This window comes from Triturus cristatus, chromosome 9 (assembly GCF_964204655.1).
Source record: "Triturus cristatus chromosome 9, aTriCri1.1, whole genome shotgun sequence".
NCBI lineage: Eukaryota > Metazoa > Chordata > Amphibia > Caudata > Salamandridae > Triturus > Triturus cristatus.
The window spans coordinates 486,040,994-486,057,630 of record NC_140592.1 but is presented as its reverse complement, the minus strand read 5'-3'; the positions used below and the strand labels follow the sequence as shown (position 1 = coordinate 486,057,630).

At 40.5% G+C, this 16,637-nt stretch overlaps 1 protein-coding gene across 8 annotated transcripts in view; it reads left to right on the top strand.

Moving 5' to 3' along the window:
- The window catches only part of CTSW (cathepsin W), a 1,394,816-nt gene that overhangs the window by 863,469 nt on the left and 514,710 nt on the right, over positions 1-16,637 (top strand). For all 8 annotated transcript variants that reach the window (XM_085625446.1, XM_085625448.1, XM_085625452.1 and 5 more), the window contains 2 exons: positions 8,370-8,457; positions 9,288-9,361. In XM_085625446.1, the coding sequence (XP_085481572.1) occupies positions 8,370-8,457; positions 9,288-9,361 (162 nt within the window). The remainder of the gene's footprint in view (positions 1-8,369; positions 8,458-9,287; positions 9,362-16,637) is intronic.

The following is a 16,637-nucleotide window of genomic DNA, read 5'->3' as shown; positions in this document are numbered from 1 at the left end:
AATTTCACAGCAGTTTCTTATATAAACAGGAGGTGCAAGATCCAAGATACTCTGACTTAGCACAACAAATATGGTATTTTTGTTAAGAACACAAGATTACCCTAAGAGCGTAATTTAATCCGGGAATTCAGAACGTAAGGGCAGAGTGGAACTCGAGATTCCTGAGGGATTCCAGCGATTGAAAGTTACATCCAGAAGTCTTTGCTCTGATTCAGGACTTATGGGGCCCAATCCGGATAGATCTCTTTGCGAGCAGATTAAACTTTCAGGTCCCAACCTACTTCAGCTGGAAACCAGACCCAGGGGCTGCGGCAATAGACTCCTTCCTTCAACCTTGGGGCAAGAACATAGCCTATGCATTTTCCCCCTTCTCCTTTATCCAGAGAGTTCTGTGGAAAGTGAGAGTAGAATCCAGCAGTATCATCCTTGTGACCCCCTTCTGGAAATCCCAACTGTGGTTCCCGGGAGTGATGGAACTATTTATAGATATTCCTCGTCTAATTCCAGCATCCTTGGGCCTCCTTCAGGACCCAGAAGGAGGGGACCACCCACTGGTTTCAGAGGGGAAAATTAACCTTCTTGTTTCGAGGATTTCAGGAGACCTAATAGATATTCAAACCTTTCATCAAAAGCTAAGAACCTGTTGGATGAATCCTGGTCCCCAGGAAAAGATATAAGGGTTTGTGGAAGAAATGGTGCCGTTGGTTTCTGTAGAGGAGTTTGGATCCCGTGGAGGTCCCCGTTCAACAAATAGCAAACTACTTAGCGACCCTTTTTAACTCTGGTCTCTCTTATAGGACCATTCATTTCTATAGATCTGCAATTTCATCCGGACATGCTTTAGTCAATAATCTAGCAATAGGTAGTAACTCTCTAATCAAACGAGTAATGAAGGGCGTTAGACTTAAAAGAAAAGGCAGGTTATGATTCTTTGTGGGATGTTAGTTTAATTTTCAAAGTTTTTGTATCTTGGCAAGATAACACCTTTTTTATCCCTTAAAGAGATTTCCATGAAATTGGCCCCTTTACTTTGCCTAATCTCTTTTAAACGAGTTTTCGATATAAAGGTTCTGGAGTTATCGAACAGCTTTATTCTAGTGAGGGTGTACATTTTGACATTTGGAAGAGAACAAAGACTATGTCTGACTCTGTCTTTTACCCCTTTTTCAATGACTCTGAAAAATTATGTGTGGTAAAATGCATGACAGATTATGATATCAAGATTGCAGAATTTAGAAAGAATGGAGTTGATCAACTGCTTTTATCTTATGTAAAACCCCATAAACAAGTCTCATCAGCAACTCTAGCTAGATGGATACGTACCATAATGAGTGAGGCTGACATATACCCGTCAAGATTTGGAGCCCACTCTTCTAGAAGGGCAATGTCTAGTAAGGTTTTTTGGTCAGGAGGATCTCTTTCATAGATTCTTAAAATAGCTGATTGGTCAAACGCTAACACCTTTGCAAAATTTTATTTAAGACCAATAGAGCATGTTAACACTGTAGCTCTCAACAGTTTTGAACATGCATAATAGCCTCCGGTCTTGTAATGAAATGATGATTCTCCAATTGTTATGCTGAGAGACTATTGATTTCTTTAAAGACAGACGGAGGCTAACATTATCCCACCCTCCGAGGAGAGAAGTGTTTATAAGGTTTTGAGTTGGTAACTTGGTTAACGTTTAAGTTTCTAATCTGTTTAACATCCAGTGCTCCTTGTTTCCTTTTACTTTATCATCTTTTTTTCTCTTATTTTAGATAATTCCACCTAGGATTGAGATGTGTAACAAGATGGTTTTGCAGAACTTCTGTTTTTTCATACTACCAGAAATGGACACCTTTCATCCTAGTATGTTCGCAGCTTAAAGAGGAAGATAGCACTGTGCACTGGATAGTTCTACTTCTTCACGAACATTCTATATTTTTATGATGTATTAATGTTCTTTAAAGTGCTGCATGTTGGGGCAGCAATAAAAGTATATTGCATAATGTTAACCTCCGTCTGTCTTTAATGAAAACAAGATTCTTTCAGCATAACAATTGGAGAATCGTCATTCTCATAACTGATTTGGTGTACAGGCCACCCTATCACCCACGAAGTAAGGGGCTGTGTTAAATCAAGGTCCGTAGATGATTTAGTGATTAAGTTATCTTTATTCTTAAGAAAACAGGCAGGTACAGCAGCACAACCGGTCAGCAGGCCGTCTGCTAATCTCTCGCAAAGTAACCGCTCCCGGCTTCGCGTTCCATGTTCTATGGAACGCGAAGACACCGAGCGTGCAGTAGAACATGTTAGTGTACATAACATAACACATCCCCTCCTGAATATAACAAAGAAATAAAAATGAAAAGAAAAAGAAAAATGACAGCATAACATGGCATCCCCTTCCTTTTGGAGAGAGAAATAACATTTAGATGAAAATTAGTGAGTTGGCGCAAATTAAATTGATACGAGAACAAAATATAAAGCCCCAAAAAAAAAAAAAATTACAAAGGGAAACTTTCAGAAATATAATCCCCTAACCAAACAGGTGTTCTTTTTTCATGCTTGGAAAACCTTGAATTCAAGTTAAGTTCATCTTGAATAGTAATAACATCTGAACTTCTTGATTCAGTTTCTAAAACAGGTGAATCTGGAACAGGAGAAACAGTTATAGTGTTGTCATTGATGACCACAGGAGAATTTGCACTTGTGTAAGTATCAGAATTATCATTACCCAGCAAATCATCAAAATCATACCAGTAAGGAGCTTTCTCAGTACAAATTGAAGGTGTAGAACATTTTGCTACCCTCTTGAGGTTCCACACTTTCCCATCAGTGAGACGTACAGCATTATTCATGATTTCAACAATTTGCATAGGTTCATAAAAGCTACTGACTTCTTTAGAAGTCTTACCGGGTTTTTTTACTCTAACCCATTGTCCAATGTCAATGTTGGCATATTTAGTACCATGTTTTGAGTCATACCACACTTTACTCTTAACATGAGCAGCATCACCTTTTTCTTTTACTAAGTCCTCAGACCAATGTACAACATTGGATTTAAATAACCAACCAGGGGTGAATTTGGTTCTAGGATTTCTTCCGCGCATAAGGACAAAAGGCGGATATCCAGTGGCATCACATATAGAAACTCTGTAAGCCCAAACCATTTTTAAGACTTGAGTTTCCCAATCATTACATATATTTGACATTTGAATTGTATTTTTAATAACACGGTTGAAGCGCTCAACCATGCCATTACTGTTTGGGTTGTACAAAGAAGTAGTTTTGTGTTTAATTCCTAGTTTATTGAAATATTCTTTGGCCTTGGTTGACGTAAATTGAACTCCATTGTCACTTAATAGGACAGAGGGAATACCTTCCATTATAAATGATTGGTCAAGAAAATGAAGGACAGTATCGGTGTCAGCTTTGCTTACAATTTTGACAAAAGGCCATCTAGAATATAAATCTATTAATACCAAAATGTACTTGTGCTCTAAACCAATGGGACCCATGATATCAATTGCAGTATGTTCCCAAGGTGAACTGGGTCTAGTCATGGTACTTAAGGGAGGTTTGAAAGTGACCAATGATTTATCAGCGGCTTTACAGGGTTTGCACTCTCTTACAAATGCCTCAATTTCGGAATCCATGCCAGGCCACCAAAACGAAGTCTTGACAGTGCGTTTGGAACGGACAATACCAAAATGTCCTTCATGACACAGCGTTATTATTAATGTACGTAAGCATTTAGCGGGAATGACTCTTTCACCACGCCAAATGCTTTCATCCTGAACACTAAGATCAAACCTAACTTCCCAGAAAGGTTTTAAAGGATGGTCGCTAACTACTTTCCTTGGCCAAGATTGTGTAAGGTGTAATTTTACCTGTGATTATTCATCATCATTGGAATATTCTTTCTCCCATTTGTCTTTTATAATGCCAGAATTCCCCAAATCTTGTACATAGGCAATTTGAAATGAATTCCAGATTTCATCTTTGCACATATCTAATTGTTTGGGCATTCTCGAAAGAAAGTCTGCAATGCAATTTTTTTTTCCGGGAAGATACTCCATTTTGTAACAATAATCTTGTAATCTAATTGCTAGTCTAGCCACTCTAGGTGAAGTGTTTATAGTTCCTTCAGTGGTCAGGACTTTAAGTAAAGGTCTATGATCACTGCGCAAAATGAACTGCTTACCCCAAACAAAAGCACGAAAATGATCAACAGCCCAAACACACGCTAAGGTCTCTTTCTCAATAGTTGAGTATTTCTCTTCAGTGGCAAGGATCTGGAGGCATAAGCCACAATATGTTCTATACCATTGCGATCAATTTGAGCAAGAACAGCTCCTAAGCCTTTAATACTAGCATCAGTTGTGATTATTGTTTGAGCATCAGGGTCAAAACTCTTCAAGGAGGCAATTTTAGTGATACAATCCTTAGTATCTATAAAATCATGTTCACACTCGGGTGACCAATCAAATTTAGTTTTGTTCTTTAAGAGTTGCCTGATGTTGTAGGTTCTAGCAGCAAAATTGGGAATGTACTTTGAGCAAAATTCAGCAAGACCTATGAAAGATCTGACATCATCTTTGCAGTTAGGAGCAGGCGCACATTTTATTGCGTCAACTAGATTAGGCTTAGGTCTAATTACTTCACTATCTATGACATGACCCAAAAAGGTGACGTGATCCCTGGCAAAAGTACATTTAGAATACTCAATGGTCAAGCCTTTAGATTCCAATATTGATAGGACCGTCTCTAAAGTTTTATCGTGTTCTACTTTGTTTTGACCAAAAACGAGAATATCGTCTTGAAAAAAACGTGGTATTTTTTATGTTAGCAAACAATTTATGCATAAGGCGTTGAAAAACGGCCGCAGCAGATACTAAGCAGAAGGGCATCCTTTTGAACTGGAAACATCGCTGTGGGGTGATAAAGGCAATGAGTTTCTTGCTACTTTTTGAAAGTGGAATCTGATGATATGCGGCTGATAAATCAATTGTGGTGAACCATTTGGCACCTTCTAATAAAGCTAACATTTCATTAATTTTCGGCAACGGAAATTGATCAATCACAATATTTCCATTTAAGTGGTGCAAATCAACACACAACCTCAATTTTCCATTACTGCATTTGACTACGACCAAGGGAGAGACCCGAGATGAAGCTTCAACGGGTTCAATTATGTCTGAAGAGACTAGTCTATAAAGTTCTGCAGCAACATCATTCCTTAGGATAATTGGAACACTCCTGACTTTATGAATTTTTGGTACTGCGTTATCTTTGAGGATTATTTTGTGTTCAAAATCCCTTAACATGCCAATATTTTTTTTGAAAACGGAAGGAAACTTTTTCAAAAGTTTTTCACCAACCTTTGTTCCCTCATCCATTACCAGTACTTTTTCTACCGAATTGGGGTCAAGAATTATATGTAAATTCCCCTGGTCTTTCCATCCCAAAACTGATGGGCCCTTTTTGGAAATATAAAACTTACCATAGGATTGCCGATTTTTAAATTCAAATTTGAACCACCAAAAACCAATTATATCAATTATTTCACCCCCATAACCTTCAGGATCGATGTCCGAGGGAAAAAGTTTTGAACCAACCTTGTCAATGAAGTTCTTTTTCCATACCTCTTCATTAACTATAGAATAGGGTGAACCTGAGTCAGCGTAAATTCTCACATGCACTCCACCTATGTGGATCCAACATTCTGGTTTATTTTCAATCAGCAAGCATCCATCCCTAATATTGAGAAGTTTTTTCTTTATGGCTCCAGAACATTCAGAGACCTGTTCATCACTACTGCTCGCATCACCATCGGAATCTGTATCTACTTGGACACACTTAACAGCTTTATTTTTTTTCTACATGCTTTAGTGTAATGCCCATATATACCACACGCACCACATTTAGTCTTTCTCGCGGGACAAGATTTATCAAAAGCTAAATGCTCAAAACTTCCACATCTATAGCATTTGGGCGGTTCACTGTACGATCTGGATTTACTCCATCCATTTGATTTTGGTTTGTTGATATAACTTTTTTTTAATTGGAATTTACTTTGGCAACAAGATCTTTAGCAACACTTTCATTTTTTAAAGCATTTGCACATCTACTGGATGTTTCTGCTTTACGGACTACCGCAAGAATATCATCAAGACTGGCATCACCATTCTTCCATAGGCGTTCCTAAATAGCGGGATTATTGGCATGCATGACCACTTGGTCACGTACTAAATCCTCTAATTCACCAAAAGCACAATCCGTTGCCAATTTTTTTAACTCACTTACGTAATCATCAATGGATTCATTCTTCTGTTTTTTCCTTTGGAAGAATTTGTATCGGGTGATACCCATACACACTTTAGGAGCATAGTATTTATCTGAATTGGACAAGGCAACTGTGAAAACATTGCTATCCCCACTCCCAACTATGGGTTTATTCATTTGGTTGTATGATTTCAGTCCTTGTGGGCCTAGTGAATGTAATAAAATACGTTTCTTCTGATCAGCTGATATCTTGCCGTCCGAATCCACGGTCTCAATATAGTTCAGAAAATATTCTTTCCATTCTGTCCATTTTAAAGTTGTTTCTGAACCAGAAGACCAAAAAGCTTCAGGATGACTTAATGAAAATTTTGTTGACTCATGTTGCTACAGCTACGAGAATGGATAGAGTTCCAAACAAAAAAAAAAAAGATTTTGTAAATATCTGCCAAAATGCAGTGGAATTGTTCAGTGAAAACTACGGCCAAACACTGTCCATTCTTCACCACATAAACAGAAGTCAAAGGGTAAATTTATTTCCAGTCAAAGTTCCAGACAGAAATAAAATAATGATCAACTGTAGATTTGATGAATAAAGGTTGAAAGTATTCACCTAAATGTGAGGATATAATGAAGAAGGAATATCGGTGAGTAGAAATCCCTTTGAAATTCGAGGGGCAGAGAAAAATGTGTCTTGTAATGACAAACTCTCTTTTTAAACTTTAGAAGGCCTTCCCAATCCAAGATGGCCGCTACGTGTCATGTGACACACCACGTTCAGTAGGAGAATGTGTGACGCGCACAAGGTTCACTTGAATGACTCGCCGCTTGAGGAGGTCACGAGCGCGGAACAGTCAGCTGGTTGCCTTGTAATGCTGTTGAATTTTGAAAGATCGTAACGGCAAGGTGCAACCCAGCGTATGTTCAAGATTGAAAGCGAGTGAAGTAATAAATAGACGCTCACCAATGCGAAGGGTTGTTCTCCTCGGTGGCATGAGTTTCTTCACTTAGGAAGTTGCGGTGAACTCTTCACGATGCGTCGCATCAACTCTGCCTGTAATTTCCTGCTTTGCTTTTTTTTTAAATTCAATCAGTACATAGTTCGTTCGTATCCCGATCGTCGCCAATTGTTAAATCAAGGTCCGTAGATGATTTAGTGATGAAGTTATCTTTATTCTCAAGAAAACAGGCAGGTACAGCTGCACAACCGGTCAGCTGGCCATCGGCTAATCTCTCGCAAACTAACCGCTCCCGGCTTCGCGTTCCATGTTCTATGGAACGCGAAGACACTGAGCGTGCAGTAGAACATGTTAGTGTACATAAGCTGCTTGAAGGAATATAGAGAACACTAAATTGAAACCAACCAACTCTACCCCCTACCCACCACTTTTCACTCTTCCTCCTCTTGGACTCTGACCTCACAACTTTGTTCTTTGCAGGGGGTTTTTTTATCACAAAAACACCATGGAGTTCCCCAGCTGATGTAAAAAAATATATATATCACCCCATTAGACTGAACAGAAAACCTACACCACATTTTTGTAAACGATTTTGAGGACACCATATTTGTCAAACGAAATTTCTGCATACAATATTCTGATATATAACGAAATTCACTAAAGTGCAAATAGAAACGAATTGGTCCAATCAGGTTCTGTTCACTGTAAAGCATATTCAGTCTCTGAAATCTGATCATTATAATGAAATCTATACCAGTGTGTTAATTCCTCCACCTCACTACCTCTGGTTCTTTCCTAGAGTTGGTGCTTTGTGGGAGATATGTTTGGTTTACAACGTTATATGCAACAAGTGGACACGCGTTTTATGTGGATGGCTCATAATCTAAAATAGAAAATATGTGCTAAAGTTGTGAAAAAAACAGTTTACCAAGAATTCTCTGGCGCTCACAAGTCAAGCCATGAATGTTTAGCCATGTTATTGGTGAAGTGAATATTTAAAAATCAATTATACTGGTTGTAATCCAGAATAATGTAGGAAGTATCCCAACATGTCCTGCGTTTGAATTGAGAAGTCGAAGCCTCGGTTTCTGCTAGAATTCTTTCCATTGATCGCAAAGTCTTGTTCTGTGTTTGTGTGTCTAGGCTTATAAGAATGGGATCATCGAACTTGAAAAGAATGAATGCAACGCTACTCGTGTGGACCACACAGTTCTTCTGGTTGGCTATGGAGGTTAGTCTTTGAAATCCTTAGCAGAAATGAATGAGTTATCCTGCAGTTCTATACCTGAGCCTTCTGGGGAAAAAAGAGTATACCTCGAGAAGGCATACTCTGTGTCAGACTTGCTGTGTTTTTTTAGAGGGTAGTGTAAGCCTTGCTCTCTAAAAGTGAATGGAGAATACTTAACACCAGTGCTTCATATATAAAAATAACAAAAATGGAAGCAGAGGCCAAAGCTTTTCTTATGAGCCCACCATCAAATGCCAGGGTTATTCAATACCAAAACTATCTATGCTTTTATTGCACTCCATGCCTCTATCCCACTATTTCATTCTTCTAGGTTCTTTTCGCCACTGATTTTCCCTTGAACATGGTTTGCCTACATTTCTCTTTCTGGTTCTTTTTCTACCTTTGTCTCTCTTGACCGAGATCATATTCTGACTGTGAAAAATAAGTCTCTGTAACCAAAACGGAATGTAGGTAGCCATCACCTGCAACCACCGGCACAAATTAGGCATTGGTAATGGGGTAGAGAACCAAATGAAACCTTTGTCAGGAAATGCTAAAATGGTAGAGCTGGGGGATTCGTGGCACTGAATATGATGGGGCAGTTCTGATCTTTGTGCATTTATATGAGTGAATGCGAAATTCCATACTTTCAGAAAAAGAGCACGGTATAAAGTATAAAGCAAAGGAGAAACTTTCCCACAAAATAGCTGTAGTGACTTTGGTTAATAACTGAAGAGAGAAGGGGACTTTGAGAAGGTTAGTGGCTTTTGGGGAGGGTTTGCAGTCCATAATTTAAATGTAATATTCGCATTTATGATTTGTTTCCTGCTTAGTTTTAAAAATAAAGAAAAAACTGAAACGGTACTGGATCCTACAGAACAGCTGGGGGAAGAAGTTTGGCGAAGAGGTAAGAGTCACACATGTAGTCCATTTTAGCACTTTTCTTTCGAAAATGGGGAATCTAGTGTGATTAAGCTTTACACAAGCAAATTGACAGCAGCAGTTGTAGTCTGCGACAGACCGCTCACTTATCATGAAAATCCTCACACAATTACTTGACCCTCTGCAGGTTACTAGCTCCTGGATGTGTTAGAGATGTATGACTGTGTTTAGAAATTTGTCATCTTCGAAAGAGCCCGATCCAGCTAAAAGCAATTTATCCGCCACACAAACTCAATTTTTGGCATCTCTCAGCCCACTCTTATTAGCGGAAACGGCCTTTACAACGACTCATTGACAACGAAGGACCTGACTGAACTTGAATCACGAGTCTTTTAACAACTTATACATTTACAACAACCTCTAGCCAATGGATGGCAATCTTGGATTGTATATGACAGATATATTTCTATTGATAAAATGGTGGATGGCCGTATTTTATATAGTTTTGTAGGGTGGATATATATATTTTTTTTTACAAAATAAGTTTAGGAAAATAGTGTTTATAATCTGAAAACATGTTTGAATTTCGTTGTAAGTGCAAAGGCATACTCGCAGTAAAAAAAATACTTTAAAATGTAAGAATTAAAGGTAAGTATTACGTATAATATATTTATATAAATAAATATATATATATTTGCAGCTCAGAGTCAGACTTACAATCCTGTCAGGATGAGGCACATGATCGCTTCGTAGCTAGAGGTTACAGTACCACCTCCATAGCGAAAGCCAGAACTAGAGCCAATGCTATACCCAGAGACACTCTCCTGGCTCCCAACCCTCCCAGTGAGTTCACTGACGACAGCAGCCACTCCGTAACCTCCACTCAAGGCACGGTTGATACCCGCCTGATCATCACCTACAGTAGAGAGGAACAGGTTATTAAGTCCATCATCAACCGACAATGGCGCATTGTCCAATCTGACCCAGTCCTGGGCCCCTTGGTTGCCAACAAACCCACCATCACTTATCAGCGGGCTTTCTCTATGAGGGACGCCTTAGTTAAGAGCAGCCCTGAGGTCATGATTAAAACTAACTGGCTATCTGATGTTAAGGGTTTTCGCAAATGTAATACCTGTAGAGCCTGTAAATACGGCGTTAACACTACTCAGGTCACTGCCAGGTTCTGCAACAAGCTGATAGTACTGCAACATAAATACACATGCAGGACAGAATACGCAGTTTACATCCTCCAATGCAGTTGTGATCTCAAACATGTAGGCAGTACCAAACTCCAGGTACATATGAGGATTCTTCAACACCTCAGGGCGATTGTTAACAACAATCCGAGCTATCCCGTAGCCAGGCACTTTAAGGAGGTACATAGTAACAACCTCGATCACCTCCAATATTTTGTGATTGACAGTGTGCCTACTCTCAGGCGAGGGGGTAACCGTGAGAAGAAGCTCAGACAGCTTGAAAGTCGCTATATTTTTGAGCTTGATACTAAGGCACCTAACGGCCTTAACAGTTGCGAGGATCTATACAACTACCTATGAGCTAGTTTGTCGATCTATGTACCACCTCAGCTGTTTTGAGTCTCCTTTGTCTAGCCTGTTATGATTGTTCTGTGTCAATCTGCATTTTCCACTGCTTTAACCGAGAGCCATTGACTGCACTTGCTTAGATATAAACTAATTCTGGTCATTTATACAGCTGAATGTATTTGATATGTTTCTCTATCTCTAATCTTTATTCTACTTCTATCTTTACTCTATATACTGTCCCGGATTCTTGGAAAGGCGCCGAAGAGGTAGCTATATTTAAAAAGGGGAACAGGGAGGATCCTGCCAACTATAGGCCGATTAGCTTAATCGACGTAATACAGAAGGTGGTTGGCAGGGTCCTCCTTATGAGGGTTAGGACGTGGATGGACGATGTTAATGTGCTTTCACACTTCCAGGCAGGCTTTAGACATAGGGTGATTACGATGAACCAGGTCTTTTGGTTTTTTATGATCTACTGGAAAGTAGTGGTCATTGGGAAAGGCAGTTTATATATGGCCTTTATTGACCTCAAGACCGCGTTCGACCTGGTCCCTCATACCAAACTCTGGCTGGTGCTGTCCGATCTGGGCTTCCCACCTCTGATCCTTGACATTATCAAGCGCCTCCATGAGGGGAATTACGCAAAAATCAGGTGGGGCAATCAGGGCCAGCTGACAGATAGGGTGGCGGTGGAAAGGGGAGTCCGCCAGGGCTGTGTGCTGGCTCCAACTCTGTTCTCCCTCTATATAAATGGGGTGGTTGATCATTTGAGAGAGGATCCATCAGATGCCCCAGCCCTGGCAGGGGAGAAAACTCCTACCCTCCTCTTTGCCGACGACACCCTTTTGATCTCAAAAAGCCCAAGTGGTCTCCAAAAGCTGCTTGACAGGTTCAGCCAGTTTTGTGGAGCACGGGGCTTAGTAATTAACACCTCCAAATCAAAATTAATGACACTATCCCAATCTAAACGTTTCAGGAATGGCATCTCACTTAATGGTACGACATTAGACACTGTAGATTCCTTTGACTATCTGGGCATCAGGATTACCAACACGATGAAATGGACTGGCCATCTAGCTAAAATGCTCCTTAATCATAAGAGGGTGGCGGGGGCGATATTAAGAAAACAGCGGCTCTCCTTTAGCAGACCAGTAGTCTCGGCCCTTGAGGTTTATGATGGGAAGGCTCTACCCTCAGCACTATATGGGGCGGAGCTATGGGGGTTCGAGAATACTAGTGACCTGGAGAAATCCGAGAATCATTTTTTAAGAGGACTGGTTTCCCTCCCTCCTTCCACCCCCTTGCTACCACTCCGTATGGACCTGGGCAAACGCTCCATCAGGGACATGGTAAGATTACGCCCATTGCTCTTTTCGGTCCGCCTGAGACGCACCCCTGAACTGGCTAGTTATGCTGATGCCCTGAACGAGATTATTAATCTAAATTCAGGCAATAAGATCAAATGGATCTGTAAATTAAAGCAGTTGGTTACAGAAATTGGATATGGGGAGGCATGGTCCAATCAGTCCCCACCTGCAAAGCAAATCATTAAAAAAGCCTACTGGGACTGGGTGAAGGGAGAGGAAGCTCGAAATTCCAACCGAGGTAGCCTCACTAACCAGTTTCTTGAGCATAAGCTGGTGGCTAAATCCGAGCAGTATCTGGATTATATACAATGTCCACAAGACAGAATGCTCTATATGAAGCTCAGGTGTGGAACCCTCCCGCTTAACACTTTGGTAGCAGGCTGGAATAACCAGAATTCAATATCTGCCAACTGTCCCGGGTGCTCTGCCCCTAACAAATCCATTCCCCACTTCCTCTTTGCATGCCGGGTTTATAGGGCGGCAGGGAGGAAGTGGCTTAGCCCTATCTGTAGAAATTTGGGCTTTGTGAATTACAGGATGGTGCTACGTTTCTTTTTAACTGATGCCTCTTCCCTGGTGGTGGTCTGTGGGATAGCTAAATTTTTGGGGTGTGCCTGGTCGATACGTACTAAATTGCTAAGACCTTACAAGAGTTTGGACACTTGAGATATATGAGCATTTTGTTTTGCTATAACATGAAGTGTTTTTTATGGCTTTTATTTGTATATACTCCACTTTTTTATCCCACTTTTTAATTTTATATGCTGTATTATGATGGATTTTTTTATTATGATCTGATTATGTTCATACTTTTATGATATTTTATATCGAATAAAGTGATATTTAATTAATTAAAACTATATGCTTTTCTGAGGGTAAATTTTCCTTCATTCCTCCCAACATGGAATCATCATTCGCGCATTAAGCGGTTAGTATTTTTTCTGTCCCGGCTGGGATTAGAGCCTTGTTCCTATCTGAACTTTGTCTCTTCAGGGCACATTATTTTTGTTTTTCTAATTATTTTTATCGCATTTTACATATAGTCACTGTATATAACATTGCACCACTTTGCACGTTTAGATCTTTTTTCACTACACAGTAACTTGTTGCACAGTGCCCGTTTTTTATCATTTGTAGCGAGTATTAGAATTGCTGTCTAACCCACCTGCCCCTTGGATTATTTCCACATTCCAAGTGTTTTAACTCTCTCCACTCACGCTCAGCTGTCATCGCACAGCTTGCCCTGTCTCCTGTTGGGTTTCCGTTTGAACTGTTTTCAGTTGGGATGGCTCTGTGGGGTAACATTGCACGTCAACCTGTTCATATAAGCCACTGTGCTTAAACTTGTGGGATTCCCTCAACCAGCACTGCGTTGTTATTAGGCCATATGCCTCATTAGGTCTCGCCAGACCCAGCGCATGCGCTGGTCTGGTGAGACTTATTGAGAGGGCTCCAAAAAGTGCTACCAGGCCAGCCTAGAGCTACAGTGCATGTGTGCGGTCGCGCGCGCCACGCTTAACCGCGATTACTGTCACTTTCACGGCCGCTTTGATGTTTGATCGCGATCACTTTCGCGGCCACAGGGCCGCTTGGCATAGCCAATAGGTCTCGCTTTTGGAACCTTATAAGTATTTAGTTATGCAACTCTTGCATGGCTAAACACTTATAAGGTCCCAAAGGCGAGACCTATTGGCTATGCCAATGCTTGTTTTTCTTTGAGATCGCACTCGCATCTCACCGTTTTAATGGCTTTTACCTCCCACACTCGCCATACTCTTGTGCGATTACAGGCATGCCACGTGTCTCCTCATTTTTATTCCCGCACCGCGCTGCCACTGTCATTTCTTTCTTTTTTCACTGTCCTCGTAACCTCTCTCTTTTCGTCATTGGATATCTATCCATGACTAGGGGCACTGCCGTGATTGTGCATGTCATGCACTACAGTAAAACTACAGTAAAACCAGTTTGCACTGTCATTGTATCTTACAGTTACCGTAAAACATTTGCGTTCGTGACTTTTAACGTAATGCAACTCCCCTACCTGCCTATAAACCTGCTACTTCTACGTAGCATGTTCATGTGATCAAGACCGCAGTTCGGTGCCAGGAAAGGGGTTTTGTGGACTTGTTTAACTTGTGAATAAATCTCACTATTTCACCTGCAGCTGTGGTCTGTGCCCGTGTGCTCTTTGCTGCCTGCAACCGCTACGGGACTTGCTGATGATATAGATATATATATATGTATATATATATATATATATATATATATATGTATATACATATATATATACACACACACACACACGTTATAGTTAGGAATTAGCATTTAAAAAACCTTAGAAATTCACTGAAAAAACCATAGGTTTCAGGGGCGTTATAGTTAGTTGGACATTTCACTCGTACAAAACCAGTGAAATTCCCCCGTTATAGTTAGTTCAGCTAACTATAACTCGCACGCCCGCAATGCACTGCTGATGACGTCACATATTACATCACTCATGACATGGTCAGTGACATCACTCATGACATCACTGATGACATCTCAAATGACATCACTGATGACATCACTGATTTCTGAGCAACAGAAGTCCTCAAAGACGAAGACAAGTGCAGGTAGAAGCAAGACATGTGCAGAAAGAGGTTTTGTTACAAAATCATCCTGTGCCCACAACGTTTTCAGATGGTTACTAGTGTTAACTGACTGACTAACCAGGCCTAGAGCCAGTGGTATGCTAAAAGACACTTAGAATACAGTGAAAACACCTACATACACTAGGGAACACTATGCGTTGGGGTACCCCTGTGATTAGCATGACTTCCTCTGTAAGCCCCTAGTACATAATAGGGCAGGGGGATTAAATACTACCTCTTAAAACGCGCCACGGGGTGCGTTTGCACACTGGTGAAGGGAGGGGGGGAGCCTGAGGTGACGTGTGCAAACACGCCCTGTGGGCGTTTTAAGTTGGGGGATAAAGTCCCCTTGAATCCTGAGGGTCCCTGGGAGCCAACTAACCCACCAGGTATGTCCAATAAGTGCCACAGAGTTGCATTGCAGAGAGGTGTAAAATGGGGCATGGCCGCGGACCACCTCTCTGCAACGCAGCTCTGTGGTGCTTACTGGAGGTACATGGTGGGCTAGTTGGACCCAGGGACTCTCAGGATTAAAGGGGACCTAATTCCCCAACTTAAAACGCGCCACAGGGCGTATTTGCACACCTCACCTCAGGCCCCGTCCCCTCCCTTCATCACTGTGTAAACACGCCCTGTGACCGTTTTAAGTTGGGGAATTAAGTCTATATATATAGTTGCAAGTGTATTAATTAGGGTTTAGGGTGATAATGGATTTTTGGGTGGTAAGGGTATTTTTAGGGTTTAGGGTGGTTGTGGGTTTTTGAGTGGCAAGGGTAATTTTAGGGTTTGGGGTGGGTTTGGGTTTTTGGGTGGCAAGGGTAATTTTAGGGATTAGGGTGGGAATGGGTTTTGGGTGGCAAGGGTATTTTTAGGATTTAGGGTGGGTATGAGTTTTTGAGATTGCAAGGGTATTTTTAGGGTTTAGGGTGGGTATGGGTTTTTGGGTGGCATGGGTATTTTTTAGGGTTTAGGGTGTGTATGGGTTTTTGGGTGGAAAGCGTTTTTTTAGGGTTTAGGGTGAGTGTGGATTTTTGGGTGGCAAGGGTAACTTTAGGGTGGGTATAGGTTTTCGGGTGGAAAGGGAATTTTTAAGGTTTGGGGTGGGTGTAGGTCTTTGGGGTGGAAAGGGATTTCATAACATTAATAGTGAGTATAGGAGTGTGTGTGTGTATATATATATATATATATATATATATTTAATAATTACCAACATTAATCTACAACGCATATGTCTTTAGCATGCATGCCATTACCACACAATCTAAGTGTTTTACAGGTACATACACACCCATTATATATATATATATATATATATATATATATATATATATATATATATATATATATATATATATTCACTTAAAAAACCATAGGTTTCACACATGTTATAGTTAGCTGGACATTTCCCTCGTAAAAAACCAATGAAATTCCCCCGTTATAGTTAGTAAAGGGAACTATAACTCACGCGACCGCAATCCACTGCTGATGACGTCAGATATTACATCACTGTATTTATTCACTTATTTACCCATTTTTCTTTCCTTTAACCTTTAGCTATACATATTTAATAAATATTTATTTTACAGAAAGACACATATGTCATCAGTGATGTAATATCTGACGTCATCAGCAGTGGATTGCGGTCGCGTGAGTTATAGTTCCCTTTACTAACTATAACGGGGGAATTTCATTGGTTTTTTACGAGGGAAATGTCCAGCTAACTATAACATGTGTGAAACCTATGGTTTTTTAAGTGAATT